General features: G+C 41.4%; 1 protein-coding gene across 2 annotated transcripts in view; it reads left to right on the plus strand.

The window, feature by feature from the left end:
- The first annotated feature begins 8,452 nt into the window (after positions 1–8,452).
- LOC132881781 (zinc finger protein ZFP2-like) overlaps positions 8,453–21,182 on the plus strand; it is a 36,671-nt gene continuing 23,941 nt past the window's right edge. Inside the window, exon 1 of one of the 2 annotated variants that reach the window (XM_060914663.1) lies at positions 8,453–8,807. In XM_060914663.1, the coding sequence (XP_060770646.1) occupies positions 8,544–8,807 (264 nt within the window). In that variant the 5' untranslated portion in view covers positions 8,453–8,543. Of the gene's footprint in view, positions 8,808–17,427; positions 17,762–21,182 lie in introns of those variants that run through there. The other variant, XM_060914672.1, reaches the window with a different exon arrangement.

Here is a 21,182-nt window from a genome sequence, read left to right on the forward strand (position 1 = left end):
TATAGAGGGTTAGGATTGGATAAGTTATTACTTCTTCCTAATCCTTTCTGAACATTGTTATGTTATTGCCTTGTGGCTACGCTATTCTGTTTGTTTATGATGATGTTTTGATTATTGTATTTTTTATTTAAATTTTTATATCTTTCTTCTTTATTGTTCAGAATAAAGTAATCAATCAATCAATCAATCAATCAAAACTGAACACCAGGGGAATGTAAGTGTTTAAAATGGGTGTTTAGCACCAGCTAATGCTAACGAGGCTCCAGAGACTGATCTAGGATTGCTTAGAATTAAGTGTGATAATCCTGAAGTGGATTTAGTACATGAGTTTCATTGTCATGTGGGTGAAAGATATAGGGATCATATTTTAGTATTCACTGATGGATGAAAAGACCAAGACACAGGTGTTACAGGTGCAGCTTTCATTGTTCAAAGGTTTAATATTCATGCTTGTAAGCGAACCTCAGACTTTTTAAGTGTTTTTACAGTAGAATTATGTGCCATCCTGATGGCTGTGCAGTGGGCCGAACAACTCCAGAATAAGAAAGTGCTGATTTGTAGTGACAGTGTGTCAGCTATCAGTAGTCTTGGTAAGGGGTTGTCAAAGAGCCGGCAAGATTTGATCTATGAAGTCCTGATGGAAATTAGGGATGCCAAGAGGAGGGGCGTGGAGGTGTCATTTTTATGGGTCCTGGCACATGTGGGCATTTCATTAAATGAAAAGGCTGATAAGTTGGCCAAGAAGGCAGCCAAAAAAGACACAGTTGATGTCCACATACACCTATCTAAGTCAGAGGGTAAAAGCATTGTATGGCAAGAGATAATTTTGAGTTGGCAGTCACATTGGGAGCAAGAACAGAAGGGCAGACACCTTTTTTCACTTGCTAGTAGAGTAACAGACTCAGTTCAGGTTTACAAAAGAGGAGGAGGCAAACAGAAGGAGAATGTTATTATTTCTAGATTGAGAATTGGACACACATATCTGAACAGTACCTTATTTATTTTGGGAAAACATCAGACTGTATTATGCACCAATTGTTCCTGCCAGGAAATGGAGACTGTATGTCATGTGTTACTCTCTTATGGGAAATACGATTGCCAAAGGCAAGAACTGGTCAGACAGCTGATGGAGATTGGTCTGGAAGAGGTTTCTCTGAAAAGTGTGTTGGACATGGGGTCAAGTGGGAAGGGAAGAAGACCTTTTTTCCAGTTTTTAATGGACACTGGCCTATATGGTAGAATTTAGTGCGCTGCGTTTTTAGTTCAGTAGGTGGCAGCAATGCAACTTTTCAGGATGCCGGCTGCCTTAAAACCCCAAAGAAGAAGAAGCTAATGCTAACAGCTGGGGTAACAGATGTTCTTGACGTGACTTGCTGTAGGATTTATAACAGGATGAACGCTGTGAGTGTGCTCGCTGAATGCAAGTCCATCAGATGATTTTTATCTAATCGACACTCTCTTGAGAGTGAAATGAGAGGATGGTGTAAGGGATAGTGACGTCATCGTGCTGTAATTTTAGCAAGCACCTGTCACGCTTTGCTGTGTGTTTTGGTGATTATTGGAGAAGAATAGACTCGGTAGACCTTTTTTGTGGCTACATCTGTTATATCAGTCCCCCCAGGATTCCGCAGGCCTTTTGTGTGATTGTTGCGGGCTAAAATGTCTGATGTTGCGGGAAAATTGATGTTCCAAAAAATTGCGATGAAAGTTGCGGTGTTTTTTAGGTTTTTGTTGCGATTACATTGCGGGAGGAAGTGAAAGTTGCGAGAAATTGTTGCGATTTTCTCTTTTTGTGATTAAAATTGAGTGATATGTTAAAAAGCAATAGTTCGGGATTTTTGACATGAATCTGTATGGCATCCCCGTCAACAGTGTCGTGCAAACACACTGACTTACCCCCGACAGCATCCTGTGAGTCCAGTTCTTGTCCAGTTTTGGTCCAGACGAAAGTAGTCCGGCAAGTTTGTTGGGGTCACGAAAGTAAAACGTTTTTCTTCTCAAAACAGTATGTGTTCAAAAGAGTGATATATTTGCATCCAGTGGCGGCTCCTGAATTTTTTTTCAGGGGGGGCAATTTTCCCCCCGTTATGTCTACACGGACCGTAAATGTCCACAGGACTGAAGTAAATTGACCTAGGTAGCAAATCAATTGGCCGAACTTGTTTTTGCCTGGTAAATTCAGATATCAATATAGACAATATCTCTTCTCTCTACTAGGTGGCAACACTAAACAAGTTAAAGGTGGCAAACTAAGGTAGCCTAGTAAACTAGACCCACCCGCCTAGCGGCCAAAAATATTTTTGCCTACGAGTGGCAAATATTCACATTTAGTCTGGCTTGCCAGGCTAAAACTAAGGAAGATTCATTGCAAAAGGAAGATTCATTGCCTTCAAAGCAAAACATTTGGCATCACAATCAATTAATATTACATTACTCATTTATTTTCTCATATTATTCCAGTATTCTATAATAAGTAGACACAAATTCTTAATTATAAACATATTCTAATTTCTTCAATGCTAAAGAATGCAATTAAAGTGGCAGGATATAAATCCAAAACAAGTGTTTATTTAAGTTTTGAAAAAGATGAAGAAAAGCATAACCATCAAACAAACATGTGCAGCTTAATTATGTGCTTTTTTTTATATGGAATTGCACCATTTTAACAACAAATAATTCTAAATAAATTCTGCAGTTTTTTTTCCCCAAGAATTCCTCCAGAAAGCCATGCCTTAAAAGGAAATTTAAAGTATTACAAGCATGTCAATGAACACAAAAGGCTTTAGTTATTTAGCTATACACACACAAGGTTACACAAGGTTTTGTAGTCAGTGCAACTTGGCTTAACAAGTTGGAAAAAAGGTAAGGTGCTGCTGGCTCCAATGAACACATACTGTACAATATATAAAAACTGAAAATATGCTTAATTTACACCAAGTCAGAGAGAACTTGAGGCTACTGAAATATTCCAAGCATGGCAATGTTAAACTGCCACTGGTAAAACAAAAACATGGCAATGTTAAACTGCCATTGGTAAAACACACACACACAAAAACAACTTTTGCCTAGTAAATTCAAATATCAGATATCACTGTACCGTCTGCTGTGCTACTTCCAGGGTGGAAGAGAACGCAAGGGTTAGCAAAAACGAGCATTGACTACATCACAGCCAGCTAGCCAAGTTTTCCGGTGGTACCAGTTCTTGTTAAAACCTCTTGAGTAGGTCTTCTCCCCCTTCGTAGACACTTGCTTGATGTTTAAATTCGGTCTAGGAGGTCCTAGCTGTTTGATTGCCGTTTTCTCCTCATTGGTACGACGACTAAAGGGAACTTCTTTCAGAGACGCTATCGTATTGTTGCACTCAACACTCGCCGCCATCTTCATAGAATGTTCACACATTTCCCGCGCAGGTTGCGTTTTCCAGCCCAAAATTATGTTCAAAACCCGCCAAAATGCACTTAAAACCAATCTGGCAACACTTGCGCGGCGCAACAGGCGTATGACATAAGCACGCTGCTTGTGCGAGCAGTGCTAGTGTTGCCACCTGTCCCGGTTTTTCCTGATTGTCCCGGATTTTCATGGTCTGTCCCGGAAAAAAAAAAAAAAATCCGGGACACTGAATGTCCCGGTTTTTTGTACATGATGGGCAAAATGTGTATTCAACTTGCGAGCCAGCTGAGAACCAGTTTACTTTTCCATAGCTCGCCGTGATAAGCGGAGCCACGTCATTACGTCGCTGAGTACGTCATTACGTCGCTGAGTACGTCACTTATGTCGCTGTATACGTCAGTTACGGCGCTACGTTTGCATAAACCTTGGCGGGAATATCAAAGCAAAATCAACACGGAAGAAGCAGCAGCAACAACAACAATAATAATGGATGACTTCGCATTTGTATAGCTGCTGCTTCTCGTCGCTTAAAAATGGCGATCTTTCGCAGTCTTATTATTGTTGGTCTTAACAACTCCGCCCCCTGCTGACGTAAGTGGTTCTTTCCTCTGGCCCAGCAGAGTTGGTGCTAGCCTGGAACCGGTTTTTCTGGCCCAGAGCCAGTTCTTTGTCAATGGAAACAGAAAACCCGGTTCCAGACTAAGCACTGGCCCTGAACCAGCCCTGGAACTGCTTTGGTGGAAAAGGGGCAATGGAGGATGCTTGGACTGATAAAAGAAACAGACTCTCTGTTGCAATGGTGAAGGCTGAGCTTCAAGTCAGGCTAAACTTTCAGTTGTCCTGTACTGAGTTCAAGACATTCATTGAAAATCAGCCAGGACTCATAGCAGCAGCAAAGAAAAACACCAAATATAAATGGAAGATTAGGTAAGATTTTGGTGAATTAAATGAAATAGTTTAGTGTAGTACATACTCCTGTATGTGCCCAGTTATATCAGTTACATGTCCTATGTATTTGTTTAGGCAAGAGCAGCAGAGGCACAGGCAAGCACAAGCAAAGCACACACCACACTCAAATGGCCCTTTTCCACTACCCTTTTTCAGCTCACTTCAGCTCGCTTCAGCTCACTTCAGCCCGACACGGCTCGCGTTTCGACGACCAAAAACCAGCACGACTCAGCTCGTTTCAGCCCTGCTTAGCCCCTAAAACTCGCACCGTTTTGGAGTAGGGCTGAAGCGAGCCAAACCGTGCCGACTGAGGCTGGGGGCGTGAGCAGACACTCCCCTGTGCACTGATTGGTGAGGAGTGTCCTCACATGCCCACACACGCCCCGCGAGCGCGCTGGGATCTGTAAACACCGCAAACCCGGAAGAAGAATAATTATGAATTACGAGAATTTCTGAAGCCTTATGCGCCTCGCCTCATCTATACGCTCTTGCCAGTATCTGTTGGCGTTGTCGGTGACAACAAGCCACAGCACCAAGACCAGCAATACTAACGACTCCATGTCCTCCATGTTTATTGTTTACTATTCGGGTCGTGAGACTACCGCTTAAAAGCTCACTGAATCAGTGACATACAGAGCATCGTGGACGAGTTCGCGGAGCGCAAGGCTCGCCGTATGCCCTTCAAATAATGCGCGCAGTAGGCTATTGATGTTTTATTATGAGCCATGTACAGTATGTCGCCGAATGTTTTTTTGTTTGAGTTACATGTTCGTTTGAAGGACTTAATGTACAAAATAACATAGTTGCACCCCGTAGTGTTGAAATTGGTAAACACAGTGCATTCAGTGAGGTTTGCACCGCCCTCCTTTTATTTCTGACTCTTCCTGTCACCGTTGCAACCTCTGAGCGCTCATTCGTATGCCCTTCAAATAATGTGCGCAGTATAGGCTATTGATGTTTTATTATGAGCCATGTACAGTATCCTAATGTTTTTTGTTTCTGAGTTACATGTTCGTTTGAAGGACTTGATGTACTAAATAACATAGTTGCACCCGGTAGTGTTGAAATTGGTAAACACCGCAGTTGCGGACATTTTGTAGCCTAAAATGATGTTATGATAAGCTTTAATAAAATGCCCGGTCATTTGCCCCGCCCCCGGCCCGGCTCTGACTTGTTCCGCCACTGTCACTGATGTCACTGTTTGCGCTGCTTAACGACATCACGTGACGTCCACCCACTTTCGCTAACTCCACCCAATGTGTCCACCCACTTCCAGCCAGCACGGTTCAGCGCGGTTGTAGTCGAAATGCAACTTCAATAGCCCCGCTCAGCCCGACTCAGCTCGACTCGGCACGGCACGGCTCAGCCGCGTTTGTAGTGGAAAAGCGGCATAAGGCCCAATCCCAATTCTAATTTCTACCCCTACCCCTTCCCCTTGGCCCTTCCCCTTGAAACTGAGCTACAAGGGATAGGGCTTGAAATTCAACCCTTACGTATTGGGATAGCCCTTCAACGATCGCATACGTCATCGCGTACCTCCGTCAGCGTTTACGTTAGCAAAACGCAACCAAATGCGTCATTGGCTGCGACCAGCCGCTACAGTCAGAGCCAGAACCAGAAATCTCTGCTGGCAGGGTGTGATTTGTTAACTAACACCACTGAATGGGATATCTTTGGCGCTTCGTGCACCACATCCGACAGAATGAGGTGTCAGAACACTCATGTAAACAATAAAAGCGAGAATAACAGAACAAAACGTACGCAGTCAAGCAACCGAAAACAATACTCACTCCCAAAGCTTTTTAGCAGCAGCTTGGATTTCAGAAATCGCTGCTCATTCTCAGCTCGAAAGCGAATCAAGCCACGTGTTTCCTCTGGATAACAACTTAAAACACGTAAATAATGGAGAAAATATATTTATGACAATCTTTCGCCGCGGGAACCGCCATCTTTCTGAAATCCGCATGAAATCTCGCTGAAATCCGCATGGCATTATGGGAAATCACTCAAACCCCTTCGTTCGGAGTCAGCTCCAGGAAAATCTCCGTTTGGAGGGGTACAGAAGCCCTCCCCCTTCCCCTACCCCTCCGCGTTAACTGGGATTGGGATACCCCTACCCCTTCACGTGAACGCGCAAAATGGAGGGGAAGGGCCAAGGGGTTGGTCCAAGGGGTGAAATGGGATTCGGCCTAAGCAATCAGGTAAGCTGTTTGACACTACACCTTACATTGTTACATTCAGGTATTCTTAGATACAATGAAAAATTAGATTATTTATTTTTATTCCACATAAGCAAACAAACAGAACTTAATTATGTATTCCCCTTTTACCTGTGCCCACTACTGCCCCCAGGTGTCCACAACCAAAAACTGTTGGAAATAAACCAAAATAATGAAGACCTGCTATATTATGTAAAGCAATTAACTAAACAAATAACTAGCAAAAACGTCATTTTTACTAATTAGAGCAATACAATTTCAGCGTAGAAGGGCGATTTTTGTCTTGGGTTAGATGTGTGAAGGGTGCCGTTGCTTACAAGCAAAAAGGTCGATTGGATGGTCGAAATGTCCAGGATTTTTGTCAGACACAGGTGGCAACCCTAGCGAGCACATAAAACCCAACAGAAAATGCATTGGGAGCAGGATTTTCGAAAAAAAAAAAAACGTACGTACCATTAGTGTCAATGGGAGATTTGGGGGCAAATCTGAACCTGACAGAAATCGCCCCAAAAGGGCGTGGCTACACCAGGCGCGACCTTAGCCTGATTGGACAATGACATTACTGTTAGTAGTAGGAGTAGATTAAAAAAAAAAAAAACCTCCCTCCCTGTTTGGGAGTGCGTCACCCAAATCGCCCCTATTAACGAGCCGCCAGTGTTTGCATCACAATACCGTTGCCAAATAAAAAGTCAGACCTCGCAATTATTTGGCGCTATATTTTGTCTCCCTCGGTATCACTGCGCAGGAATCAACACCTTTCCCATGGTACATTGCAGATAGTAGGGAAGAGTAATGGGTTATGCAGGTACTGCCAAGTTAAAGAGGATGTAGATCATGTTCTATTTAACTGTTACAGACAGTGATGGGAATAACGGCGTTACTTTTTTTAGTAACGAGTAATCTAACTAATTACTTTTTACATCGTTATAACGCCGTTCCCGTTACTTACAATAAAATGCTCTGCGTTACTTTATTAAAGCTGTTCTCATCTGGCACGCTGCTCGCTCAGCCTTTCTTTACTCTGCTTTAGTGTGGGGCGGGGAGACGCGAGACAACGGCATAGTCAGCCAATCAGAGTAGCTTTGGACAACATACGTAGGTAGGTAGGCTCCGCCTACTGCACACTTTCAATCAGAAGACCCAGCGATGGCGAGCGGTCAGTCCAACACTGCGCTTTCAAACTGGAAATACAGCCATTACTTTTCATTACTTGAAATAAAAGGCAAAAATGTCTACGTGCAATGCACATTATGTCGAGGAACAAAGCGTTTGTCCTCGTCAGTGGCCAGTAATTAGTAACAATTTTAATAACTACAAAAATATATTACATTTGATAGATGTCTTATCTCACATTGTCCCACAAAAATATTAATGTAGTGTAGATAACATTACTAACTGGTTCTGTTAAGTGTCCATTTCAGTCATTAAACACATTTAACATTTACTTTTATTATGATTAATTGAATTTTTTTGGGGGGGGGGACACAAAATGTAACGGAATAATTACTTTCCCTGGTAATTAGTTACTTTTATGACAAAGTAACTCCGTTACTAACTCAGTTACTTTTTGGGAAAAGTAACTATAACTAATTACTTTTTGAAAGTAACGTGCCCAACACTGGTTACAGATACTCAGAACACAGACTGGAATAGTGAATATCCTGAAAGAAGAAGGAATGCAAAAAGATAAAATGAAATCCCTATTTATTTTTCTCAATAACTCAGGTCTAATGAAAAGGATTTTTTTTTTTTTTTTTTAATCAAATAGCCATAGTTTGCTAAGTCCCTTTACAGACTCCTGTACAGTAGGTGGCGGTATGCACCAAAGAGATGTAATCTGCCAATAAACGAAGAAGAAGAACACCTTTCCCATTGTTTGGCAGTGATTAGGAGTTCAAATCAGCGGCGCTAACAAGCTAATTTGAGAGCAAGAACAGCGACCAATTTATCACCTTGTATAACCTATACAATAATATATTTGTGAAAATGGTGCGCACTTGCGACTATCCAGGCTGTAGCAACAAAGATGTGGCTGAATCTCCGCACACATTTCACCGGTTTCCCGTGACGGACGTGTCACTGAGGAAACTTTGGCTTGTTGCTCTGGGCTTCCATGTGGACTCCAAACAGGCAAAGGTGAAAAAGCTTCGTGTTTGCAGTGCGCACTTCAGCGACGACGACTATGTTTCTTCATGCCCAGGACTGAGGAAGAGACGGGTTTTGAAGAAAGCTGCTGTCCCTGCACCCCAGGTAAGAACAAAGTTGTACCGCCATGCTTTCAAGAATCTGCTAGAGCTAGCTGCTAGCAACGTTGTGTTTTGAGACATGAATGAAAGACATGTTATCTGCCCGTGACATTACGAGATACTGACATAGAGCAAACATATCCTAACTCCAGACACATTTGTACATTCCAAATTTACGCCAAGACAATGGTAACATTGAAATGAAAACATTGGACAGGACAATATCAATCCTCCCAGTTCTACCCATGGTATCAGTGCATAGTGACTGGGTGATGCACGGAGGCTGTGCAAAAGGAAAATGGGGAAGCTTACAAAACATGCATTTATGTAGAACATACTATTATTACAGTCGTCAGCAACTACATGGACGTGTGGGATGATGCCTATGAGTAGTCCATGATTAGAGTCACAGTATTGGCAAGCATATGCACTGTAAAAAAAAAAAAATAGTTGAGAATACCGTAAAATACCAAATAATAGCCCGGGCTATTATTTGTCTCAATCACGTAAGAGACCCGGCGCGTATTAGAGACTAGGCGGCTATTTGGAACAGGCGATTAATTCCTTCTTCACAAACACCTTCCCCAAAATCTACCTCAAAACGGGGAAAAATCATTCTCAGATAGGCCTACTTTTAACCAGTATAACTTACAGTTTGTTTAGAGTTAGATTACAGATAGCACGGTGCCGACTTCGGGGAATTTTGAAGACGCAGAATGCATCTTCGCATGGCACAGTCGGGGTGGATAAAGGATAAATCACACACCTTTTCCTGTTAATGACTAGTTAAGTGCATGCTTTACAAAATAATCAAGAAACCACACCATTGTCTGTGCGCAGCACTGTGATTTAATTACTCTGCAAAGTTATGGTCACTTGCTATCACCCTCACCCATGCAGCCTCCACCCTTTGCGCTTCGCGATGTCTGTCAATCTGAAATTGCATGGAGGGCGCGACGTTGAAGCAACATAATTAGGGTGCGAAGTGTCAAACCAAAGGGTTTTTTCTTATGCTGAAAAATAAGTGACCTGCAGTGGCTACATACTGTCCTCTTGCATCACGTTTCTCTCCAAGACGTCTCCCTATTTGGCCGATATGGGCCTATTCCCCGAGTGAGTTGGTACGGTGGCTCGACCCCGTAGAAAACTTAAAGTTCGGATGAAAGTTAGTTGAATAGGTTACTGACTTGTAGGCCTACATGTTGCCTGCCTGACGCGTGCTTCTGCCCAACTTGCACGACAGATTACTTGTTGAAAAGGCCCCTTGGATTAGATTGGCCGCGAGCAGACTGAAATGCATGTTAGAACGCTCTCACCTTTTTTGTAAAGCGTCTTCCAGATCCGAATGGGTAAGGGCAAGTGAAATGGTATAAGGTCTTTAATAAAACTCAGTGTGTGCTTTGACGCATGTATTTGGCAATTTAGGTCGTTTAACAGAAGCAGCAGTCCAACCTTGGAAACCCGCAGTCCTCAATGTCACCACACACGCTGGCTTTCGTTGGGTATACCCAAAGGGGTATTCCTCATTCGATGACGTAAGTGATATCCCACACACCCATGTCAAACGTAATTGGCTAAGACATCTGTCAAAAGTTATGGAGTTGCATTCCTCAAGAAATATTACGGTAGACCAAGATTATAACATTGAAATGGCATGTTTATTATCACGTAACAAAATGTTGTAAACAGTATTATAGAAATATTCATTTTGCATTCATTTATTCATTCATTCATATTGTTTCGGTAGAAAACTATGCAATGCAAAATCGTTTAAACACCAGAAAACCAGAAAAGTGCTGGGCCTCAAGATTCTAGATAGAACGTTCGGACGCTTTTTTTTTTTTTTTTTAGACCCCGGCGAGTATTCGGAACCGGCCTTTATTTGTCACAACACACGCGTACACCCGGCCGTTAAAGGGAACTCGGCGGTTAATTGGAACTCGGCTATTATTTGGTATTTTACGGTACTTGAAATTTCAAGGCAACAGTCTGCATTAAGAATTTTATGTTTTGCCAACGATGTGCCCATGATAATCCAAACTATGATAAAACTGTTATCTTTATTAAGAATTCTTAATTAAGTCAATTTTCAATTCCTCATTCTGTCAACATAGATTTCTCTTTTTGCTGAACAGTGGCATTCACAGTAGTACAAAAAGGCAATTGAGGTTATCACAATTTTTTTTTTTTTTTTTTTAGATTTTTTTGGGGCTTTTTTCACCTCTATTTGGATAGGACAGCGTAGAGACAGGAAATGAGCGGGAAAGAGAGAGACGGATCAGGAAATGACCGCGGGTCGGAACCGAACCCGGGTCCCCGGATTTATGGTATGGTGCCTTATCCACCTGAACCACGACGCCCCCGAGGTTATCACAATTTATCATTAAACTATACATGCCTTTTTTCATTGTTCTACACAATTACAAAACTTCAATATTGAAATAAAGTTTTTAAAACCTATGTCGTGGGTGTGGCTCAGGTGGATAAGGCGCCATACCATAAATCCGGGGATCCGGGTTCGATTCCGACCCGAGGTCATTTCCTGATCCCTCCCCGTCCCGCTCATTTCCTGTCTCTACACTGTCCTATTCAAATAAAGGTGAAAAAAGCCCCCCCAAAAAGTCTGATAACCTCAATTGCCTTTTTGCACTACTGTGAATGCCACTGTTCAGCAAAAAGAGAAATCTATGTTGGCAGAATGAGGAATTGAAAATTGACTTAATTAAGAATTCTTAATAAAGATAACAGTTTTATCATAGTTTGGATTATCATGGGCACATCATTGGCAAAACATAAAATTCTTAATGCAGACTGTTGCCTTGAAATTTCAAGTATTCTCAACTATTCTTTTTTTACAGTGTGTCTGCTGTATGTGAGTTTCTAAATGACAAGGGTGGTCATGTAATTTGGAAATCTGTCAAAAAATGACATGAACGTGAAGCTAATGTTTTATGAAAAAAAAAGGATTTCCGCAAAGAATTGGTGGAACAGGTCATTCAGCGGCGACTTGACAAGAATGTCAGACTTGGAGATCCAGCGTTCCACATCCATCCTCCAGTCACAATAGGGCAATTCCATGTAAATGTCAACCTCACCATGCAAAAATAAAGCAACATGTAATACATCAAAACCACTCCCAGAGATCTCACCTAGGCCTGTATTTTACAGATGTGAATAAGTTGAACCAATTTGTAACCAACCTAATATGTCACTGTCAGTCTTTCTTTCTTATAATGTAAAACCCAAGCTAAAATCAACTTTGATCATGTACAATTCTATATTATTGCCACAAGCCACAGAAATGTATGCTAAAATCCACAAAACAGCAAAACAATAGCCATCCTAAATATTATTTAAGAACTTTGATAGTTTTAGCTGATATTTAGAGAGTTTTTCAAAGGGTTATGGTGGTTAAATTGCTGATTTTCTAAACATATGCCATGTCTATTTCAGACGCGTCACATCCATAACGGAATTTCGTCACATCCATAACGCTGACTTTTCCTTCCGAAACTCTGCATGAAATACAAAATATTTTAAACAAAGATTTTTTAATATTCACCTTGGACCCCTCTATCAAACGGATATCTCCATTTCGACATTAGGTTTACAATTTCACAGAGTTTGATAAAAATGTAGAGTCACCCAAGAAAAGTGATACTTTTTCTGTCACATCCATAACGCATTTTTTATTGGCATTTTCTGGCATGCCCTAGATGTACTATGGGAATTGTTCTTGTTCTATCACTTCTCCAGTACGGTACAGCCTTAAAATATGCAACACCTGTTTAAATACTGGGAGACAATAAAACATGCACTGGGTCATTTGTTGCCATTTTGAGTTCGTGTCACATCCATAACGCTGGAATTGCTCAATACCAGCCAACATTGCTCCCACTCCAAAGCCAAACAAGGATGATTTGGTTCCAGAACATGTCATGTTTTCCAAAAAAACAATAAAGATGTTGGTGTCTGAGACTGAAAAAGCCCTGTTTGTGGTCGCTTACCTTTTACCAAGCATTTTTCAGGCCATGTTGCTTTTTGTATAACTATGTGTAAACGTAATAGTAATAACCATAACATCTCATGTCTTTGTGAACATAGTTTTATTGAATAGGACAGAAATCTGTTTCTATTCTGTATGTTCGATGTTTCAAATAATTTTCCATAGAAAGGGTAAATGTAACAATGTAGAAAATGTACAGTAAAACTTTACAATTTTAAAGATCTAAAACAATTGCAGTGCATCCACTGACTCTTTGAACCCTGCATATTGTCCATTTGGTGATGGATATGTTCTTCTTATTAGCTCCACCACACAGGAAGGAAGAACTCTCCTGTTGCCGGGACCAAGCTTCTCTCCTTTCAGGGCCCATTCTAATACAATGCGATAGGCAATCAGCCTGTACTGTCTGAAATAGAAAACAACATAACATAAATAAGCAACTTTTTGCCAGGAATGTATGCATCAACATATCTGGCTATGGCAGAATTTGGTTGCTGGTGGCATTTTTTATATATATATATATATATATATATATATATATATATATATAAGTACACTGTTGGGACATAGGCAGCGCTCGAAACTAACGGTGTCCCGGGGGACCATAAAAAATGTCATCGGGACACAAAATTATCATATCTGGGACAATCCCGGGACAATGGAAAAAAATAGATCTAGAAAAAAAGTTCTACATTAATATTATTTACAAAGCCGTAACACATACGTAGACATTCACCTAATTTGTCAATTTTAATTTTAAAACGTTAACAGCGAAAAATACATAGTAGCTACACTTTCGATGCACCTGCATCCGTAGGCTACAGAGCAGCGCATTCTGTTCTAGAATCTTCGGCCGGAGTCCGCATTATATGGACTTGGAATGGAATTGCTACCGCACACGCTGCGCCGACTCTTGCCAGAACAAAAATGCTGAAGTGGTTGAAGCGGACCGACCGCGGGGAAGAAACCGAAAGCCCAGACATAACGTCTCCGGGACCTTCAGGATCCAAAGTGTCATCGCCTGGTCTGCAGGCAACGCTAGCAACTGAATGAACTTAATGAACACTGTTAGACACGTTATAAAATACAACAGGAATGATGTGGATGATATTGACGGAAGATACCGTTCAACAGAATAAGTGAGTTTTCTTGGTGTCTTTCTAGTTCAGAAAGTTTAGTCAGTCAGCAGCACAACTAGGCTCGGACCTGGCAGGTCCGTGTATCATCGTTTTCCAGATTGAATGGAATACTTGAATGATCGGATGATACACGGACCCTGGCACTATGCTGATGTTGCTAACGTTTGCACCCGGCAGCGAAAGTTCATAAAAATGGATAACGGAAAGTTCATAAAAATGGATAACGGTAATGGTGAAAATGATAAGTTGGCCTTATAAGTGCCAACAGATATTCAAGGTATAAGTAGATGAAATGAACATAAAAGGGGTCTTATTTTCAGCTAAAGTGTACTGCAGATGTAGGGAGTTGAAACATTTTCTGAAAGAGCTAGTTGGCCCCTTTAAATAAACGGGTATCTATTCATACAGTGAGATCGCCAAAGTTTAATAAACTGAAAATGCAAGAACTGTAATTTTGAAGTAGATGATGTATTGGACATGTGTCGCTTGTGTCTTGTGACTTATTGTAAAAATGATATAAAGGGTTCAAAATCGCATAGTTACAAATATAATAGTAACTTCATATGATAATATTAACCACTGGTTATTTCAGAGAGGAAAAAAATGGGGACACTATTGCTTCCATTCGGGACAATACAACACAGAATTCGGGACCACTGGGGGACACAAAGAAAAAAAGTTAATTTCGAGCCCTGGACATAGGGGCGTAACTTTTGGGCCCACCCTAAAATAATTTGCATTAGGTAATTGTTTGGGACAGAAGGCTTTATTGTGCAGACAAAAGAAGGTGCTAAATGCTGGGGGCAGGAGGAGACGGGGAGTCTGATAGCTTGATCCTGTGAGGACAGGAGATCATGCCAATTGCTGGGGGCTGCCATTTAGGCCAAGACATTCAGGCTTTTACACAATAAATATTCACAGTGAAAATATTGTGTAAGCGCGTTTCATGATCCAAGTTATAGGATTTGTTGACAACTCTCATCGAGTTCGTTACACTTCTACCTGGCGTGAAGCACATGTGGTTGTGACGTCATCATAAACATCCGTTCTACTCATCCAGACGACTTCGCAACAGCAACGTTGCCAGATCTTTCCACTCTGGAACCCGTTCTCAAAAGATTGCATTTTGGGGCACCCAAAACGCCAGTGCCGTGTGGGCGCCAGGCCAAAACGATAAACAATTGTATCGGATTCACCTGAATCCGTTGCCGTGTGGACAGGGCCTTATTCCTGAGCACAGTAGGATACAGACATGTTGAGGCTCAGGTCTTATAAAGCTCTGATACAAATATGAAGTTCTAAGAACAAAAATAACTTGGGAATACACAATAATAACACATGCATCACCATTAAAAATGTTATGTAAAAGATTATCATTATTACTCATGAGCAATTCCAGCGTTATGGACGCGACACTTGAACTCAAAATGGCAACAAATGACCCAGTGCATGTTTTATTGTCTCCCAGTATTTAAACAGGTGTTGCATATTTTAAGGCTGTACCATACTGGAGAAGTGATAGAACAAGAACAATTCCCATAGTACATCTAGGGCATGCCAGAAAATGCCAATAAAAGATGCGTTATGGATGTGACAGAAAAAGTATCACTTTTCTTGGGTGACTGTACATTTTTATCAAACTCTGTGAAATTGTAAACCTAATGTCGAAATGGAGATATCCATTTGATAGAGGGGTCCAAGGTGAATATTAAAAAAATCTTTGTTTAAAATATTTTGTATTTCATGCAGAGTTTCGGAAGGAAAAGTCAGCGTTATGGATGTGACGAAATTCCGTTACGGATGTGACGCGTCTGAAATAGACATGGCATATGTTTAGAAAATCAGCAATTTAACCACCATAACCCTTTGAAAAACTCTCTAAATATCAGCTAAAACTATCAAAGTTCTTAAATAATATTTAGGATGGCTATTGTTTTGCTGTTTTGTGGATTTTAGCATACATTTCTGTGGCTTGTGGCAATAATATAGAATTGTACATGATCAAAGTTATTCGTGTCATTAGCTAAAGTAGTGAAGGCGAAGGGAACAATTCTTGTGACAAATTGGTTCAACTTATTCACATCTGTAAAATACAGGCCTAGGTGATATCTCTGGGAGTGGTTTTGATGTATTACATGTTGCTTTATTTTTGCATGGTGAGGTTGACATTTACATGGAATTGCCCTCATATTCCTTCAGTGTCTGATGTGTACACCCATTTGTTGTAGTTGTGTATGACCTGGACTATACTAACTAAAGCCTACAGTATGCCAGAATAAGTCATTGCTTGATCACGTGTACAGTTTATAAGGTTATAAACATTCAACTAACAAAACACCTGTAGGCTACAACATGTAAAAAAGGAGTCAACACTTACTCTGAAGACAACTGACCATCGGGTCCAGCTGGCCTGGGACGCTTCTTCCAGTTAATCTTAGGAATGTGGAAAAACGTCTGCAAGACACCAACATTCAGGAGTGCAGGGAAGTCAGTGTGGTTTGTGATGCAGACAGCAGCTGGCACGCTGGCCTCCTCGTCAATTGAAAGGTCTTGCATCTGTGGCACGATGAGATCCCATTCGTGGCAGCAGTAGCACTCCACCTCTGTCTGCATTACTTCACATTTGGAACAAGTACACCACCATTTGTCGGTCACCCGGTGTCTCGCGGCTCCAGCTGTGGTTCCAGCTTCACCTTCTTCCACTTCTCTGTCCACCCTTTCTCTCTCTGCCCGTTCTAACTCCATCTGGCGAATTTCTTCATCTGTATATTCGGGTTCATAAAGATATCCCTTTGGCTGTGAGATGAAGTCAATGTTTTCAACGTCCCTGTCGTAGTCAGACATGTTGCCGCTAACTTTGCTAGCAGTAAACAATGAATGAAACAGCCGTGGCTGTCACCTGGCGGCAGCGCGCAGTGATAAGAAGGGAGAGAAAATAGTGCCAAGCGATTTCGAGGTCTGATTTTTTTATTTGGCAACGGTTTTGTGATGCAAATATATCACTCTTTTGAACACATACTGTTTTGAGACGAAAAACGTTTTATTTTCGTGACCCCAACAAACTTGCCGGACTACTTTCGTCTGGACCAGAACTGGACTCTCAGGATGCTGTCGGGTAAGTCAGTGTGTTTGCACGACACTATTGATGGGGATGCCATACAGATTCATGTCAAAAATCCCGAACTATCCCTTTAAATATTAAGTTATTACTGAAAAACTATTGATTAAAAAAAGCAAAGACAATGAGAAATGGTCCATCCGATTGGTCAAATTTGCGGGAAAGTTGCGGTGATTGGATATAATTGCAACACCGCCCTGAATTCGCGGGGATTGGTTGAATTTGCAAATCGCAACATCGCGAAATCCTGGAGGATCTGTACAGTCCAAGCCAGTTGGAATTTTGAATGGGAGGTCATGTGATGTTCCGCTGTGCACGTGAAAGTGGAGTGAACACTGAAGAAGAAGAAGAGGAGGTGCGTTACGTGTGTAGAGAAGTTTTTGAACAGCGGAGCAAACTTTTAAAAACAATGGTGCGTGTTTTGTGCTTTTCCCGGCTGTGGTACGAGGATGTGGTACAATCCTGTAAGTTTCCACAGACTGCCATTTCATTACACGCAAACACTGAAGCAGTGGCTGCTGAGTTTACAAATGGACATGGAAATGCCGGTGGAGACCCTGAGGGAGAAGGACTACCGCGTTTGCAGTGCCCACTTTGACGCCGATGACTTTACCCAGGAAAGAAGATTTCATGACCAGACACAGCGCATGCGTTTGAAGAGAAACGCGATTCCAAAAGCGGCCAAATCTTTGGAGGTAATGTATCAGAATGTGCTTTACTGGCCGGTCTGTTTAGTAGTAATACACGATAGATCCTTCATTTGGTGGGGGAGGGTCTGGGCTAAACCTGTTTGTTGTACTTTTGCTAACCAGTCATATATTTATCTACTTGATTCGTTATGTGAACCAAGCATGACAGAATTCTGCATGTCTGCCACTACTTGGTAATTTGAGGCATAGTTCGAATTACGGGGGGTACTGGGGGGTACTATACCCCCCCAATGAAGACCCAGTACCCCCCAAAGAGACAAAAATATAAGTTTTGGGGGGGGTCTGATATTTTTTCTGATATTGTGAAAAGGAATATATAATTCAAACCAACTCCCATTCGGCATTCTTATTGTAGGAACATTTTAATGTAAATCGATTTCAGACAGACACCCCTATTGTGGACCGTACCCTTTTTGGTCACCGCAGCGCTAGAGCAGGGGTTTTCAAAGGCTACATCCACACGACAACGGCAACGAGATTTAAAAAAAAAAATCGCGTCCACATGGGCATCGGATCAGTAAAATATCAGGTCCATATGGCAACGCAACGCTTGCTGAAAACGATGCAATACACATGCCACACCTCTAGGTGCGCTGTAAGACGGTCCCATCGGAGACACCACAACAATAGAAGAAGCAAGGACGCATGCGCATAAACTGTTATGCGCGAGACTGCATAATAGCCACAAAGTCAGAAAAATCTGTTCGTAAAATTACATTATAATGACCAAATACAATGAAAAGTATTTTTCCAGTCTCACCTGTGAAAGGTAATCCCATGTGATCTCGTTTGGACGGCAAACCTGTTGGTACAGTTAAACGCAGCACATGAATGAGGCATCTTTATTCTCCGCTTTGACCCATCCAATATGGCGGCGAGGATAATGTATGATTCTACACGGAAGGCGGCGTCTTTAATGGTCCAGAATAAATTGAATGCTACACGTTGATGGATTAATTTGTTCTTCTACGCCCTTTTTGAGGAATGTATTTTAGGACTTAAACCAACATCTGAAGAGGTGAGATCGCTCCTTTTTTTTTTCCCTATTTTTGCTGGCGGGATTGACTCTCTCTCTCTCTCTCTCTCTCTCACTTTGCACCATTACACAATAAATATTCACAGTGAAAATATTGTGTAAGCGCGTTTCATGATCCAAGTTATAGGATTTGTTGACAACTCTCATCGAGTTCGTTACACTTCTACCTGGCGTGAAGCACATGTGGTTGTGACGTCATCGTAAACAAATCCGTTCTACTCATCCAGACGACTTCGCAATGGCGCCGTTGCCAGATCTTTCCACTCTGGAACCCATTCTCAAAAGATTTCGTTTTGGGGCACCCAAAACGCCGGTGCCGTGTGGACGCCAGGCCGAAACGATAAACAATTTTATCAGATTCACCTGAATCCGTTGCCGTGTGGACAGGGCCAAAGTGTGGGAGAGTCAGCCCCCCCGCAGAGAGCAAATAAACAACAGCGCCCCCCCCTTACAATTTTTGTTGTTGCTATACTTAATGTTCCATTCGTATTTAAAAAAAAAAAGGTGTTGTACATATTTTTTTTCTTTTACACATTTTAAACATCTGTGCTTTTTGAAAACATCTTTTTTTACACATTTTAAACATCTGTGCTTTTTTTTTGAAAACCTTTTTTTTTTTTAACATGTTTTAAAGATCTATGCTTTTTTTTTAAACATCTTGTTTTACACATTTTAAACATCTCATAGCATCATTAGCTAGCACCTCTTGGCAGACAACACACTGTGGCAGTGGAGCATCTTCAGATCCAGTCCATGAAAATCCAAACTTTAAATAATCGTGTTCATACTTCCTTCTTTTTTTGCTTGGCCCAGACTCTGTCTCCTCATTCACTGTAGCTTTAGGTGCCAAAAATCAATCCATTTTGTCTCTGGCAAAGGCTAGCTGAAGTTCGCTAAATGTCCGCAATAGTAACTTATTCTGGTTTATTTTTCCTCACGTTGCGCCCCCCTGAAGAACTCTGGCGCCCCCTAGGGGAGGTGTGACCCACACTTTGAAAAGCCCTGCGCTGGAAGCAATAGCTTCTAGTCCACACCGTATTCACTTGATTCATCAGATACAGTCCATGGGTTTGCAGCAATTTATACAGTCTGTGGTTTGCAGCAGAAGACGTGCATTGGTAATGTTAGTTGCTAACCAACTTTTAGCCTGTTGAAAATGTGTTCTTTTACAACTTTCATTTATTAAAGTGATTTGTTCTTTCAGCTCATGTCACATCTTTATACGTTAAATTACTTATCCACTGAGGCCAGAAGGCTACAGTGGACGGACGTTAACGTTAGTTACCAACGTTAGTTAGCAAGATAAGCTAAGTCTCTATTTAAATCAAGCTTATTACAGTGTGGTATAGAAACGATTCTCATTTCAAAGGAGAAGAACTCCATATGTTTCCATTCTCATTTTATCATGAATAAATTGTGCCCTTCTGAAATTCATTTGGCACATAGGCCCATTCTGTGTGTGAGATTAGGCACAAGAAGTTCTGATGTAGGCCTAGCTCAGCCTATGTAAAATTACAATCAGAACCTCTGGAGGCAACATAAAAAGAGCCAGGTAGTAGGCTAGCCTAGGCAAAATAGCCTAGTACATGGATGTTTTCTATTGTTTTTACTTACATTCCTTTTGTATTATTTTTAAGATAGTCATGGTTTCATCCGAGTACCCTGTTTGAGTTTATTCACAGAGACAGTAGGCCAAACATGAGGAAAAGAAAAGGGCCAGACATCAGGCATTTTTTTTTTGGTGCTAAAAGAGTAAGTAGTAAATATTAGCACTAAGATTTACAGACAATTACAGTACAAGTGTAGGTGCAGTTAGGTTTCATACACTGTTCATGTGAATAAAGAAAATGGGTTCCCAGCAGACAGGAGAGGCACAGCAGGATGAAAGAGAGCAAGACATTCAGCAGGACTGTTCTGCATGTGTGTATATACTGTATGTGACTCATTTGTAGTGTTGATACCGTTTGTTCTGACAAAGAAGGTTATCAGGTTGTACTGCTGTTTTTCTTCTGTGGTAGTACTGTATGGTTTGTCATGCTTCTTAATGACACTAAAAATTATTGTTCAGAGTTATTGCGTTGAGTTACTGACACCGACTTCCATAGACGAGACGGGACAAAACCGGGAGGGGGGATTGATATGATAGTGGACCATGATGGTACACCCCAATTATGGTGGGGTAATTCGCACTCTGATTTGAGGGTGAAAAAAGTGCGCGAGTGGGGTCTGAATAGTTGACTATTATGGGGTTGGGGGGTTTGTGTGTGGCCCTTCCTTTTCCTACCCTTACAAAACAATTGCTTTTATACTGCATTACAACGCAGGATTTTTTCACAAGGGACAGTAGATAGCTGGTCAAGATGCTTTATG

Source organism: Neoarius graeffei, chromosome 1, assembly GCF_027579695.1.
Source record: "Neoarius graeffei isolate fNeoGra1 chromosome 1, fNeoGra1.pri, whole genome shotgun sequence".
Taxonomy (NCBI): Eukaryota; Metazoa; Chordata; class Actinopteri; order Siluriformes; family Ariidae; genus Neoarius; species Neoarius graeffei.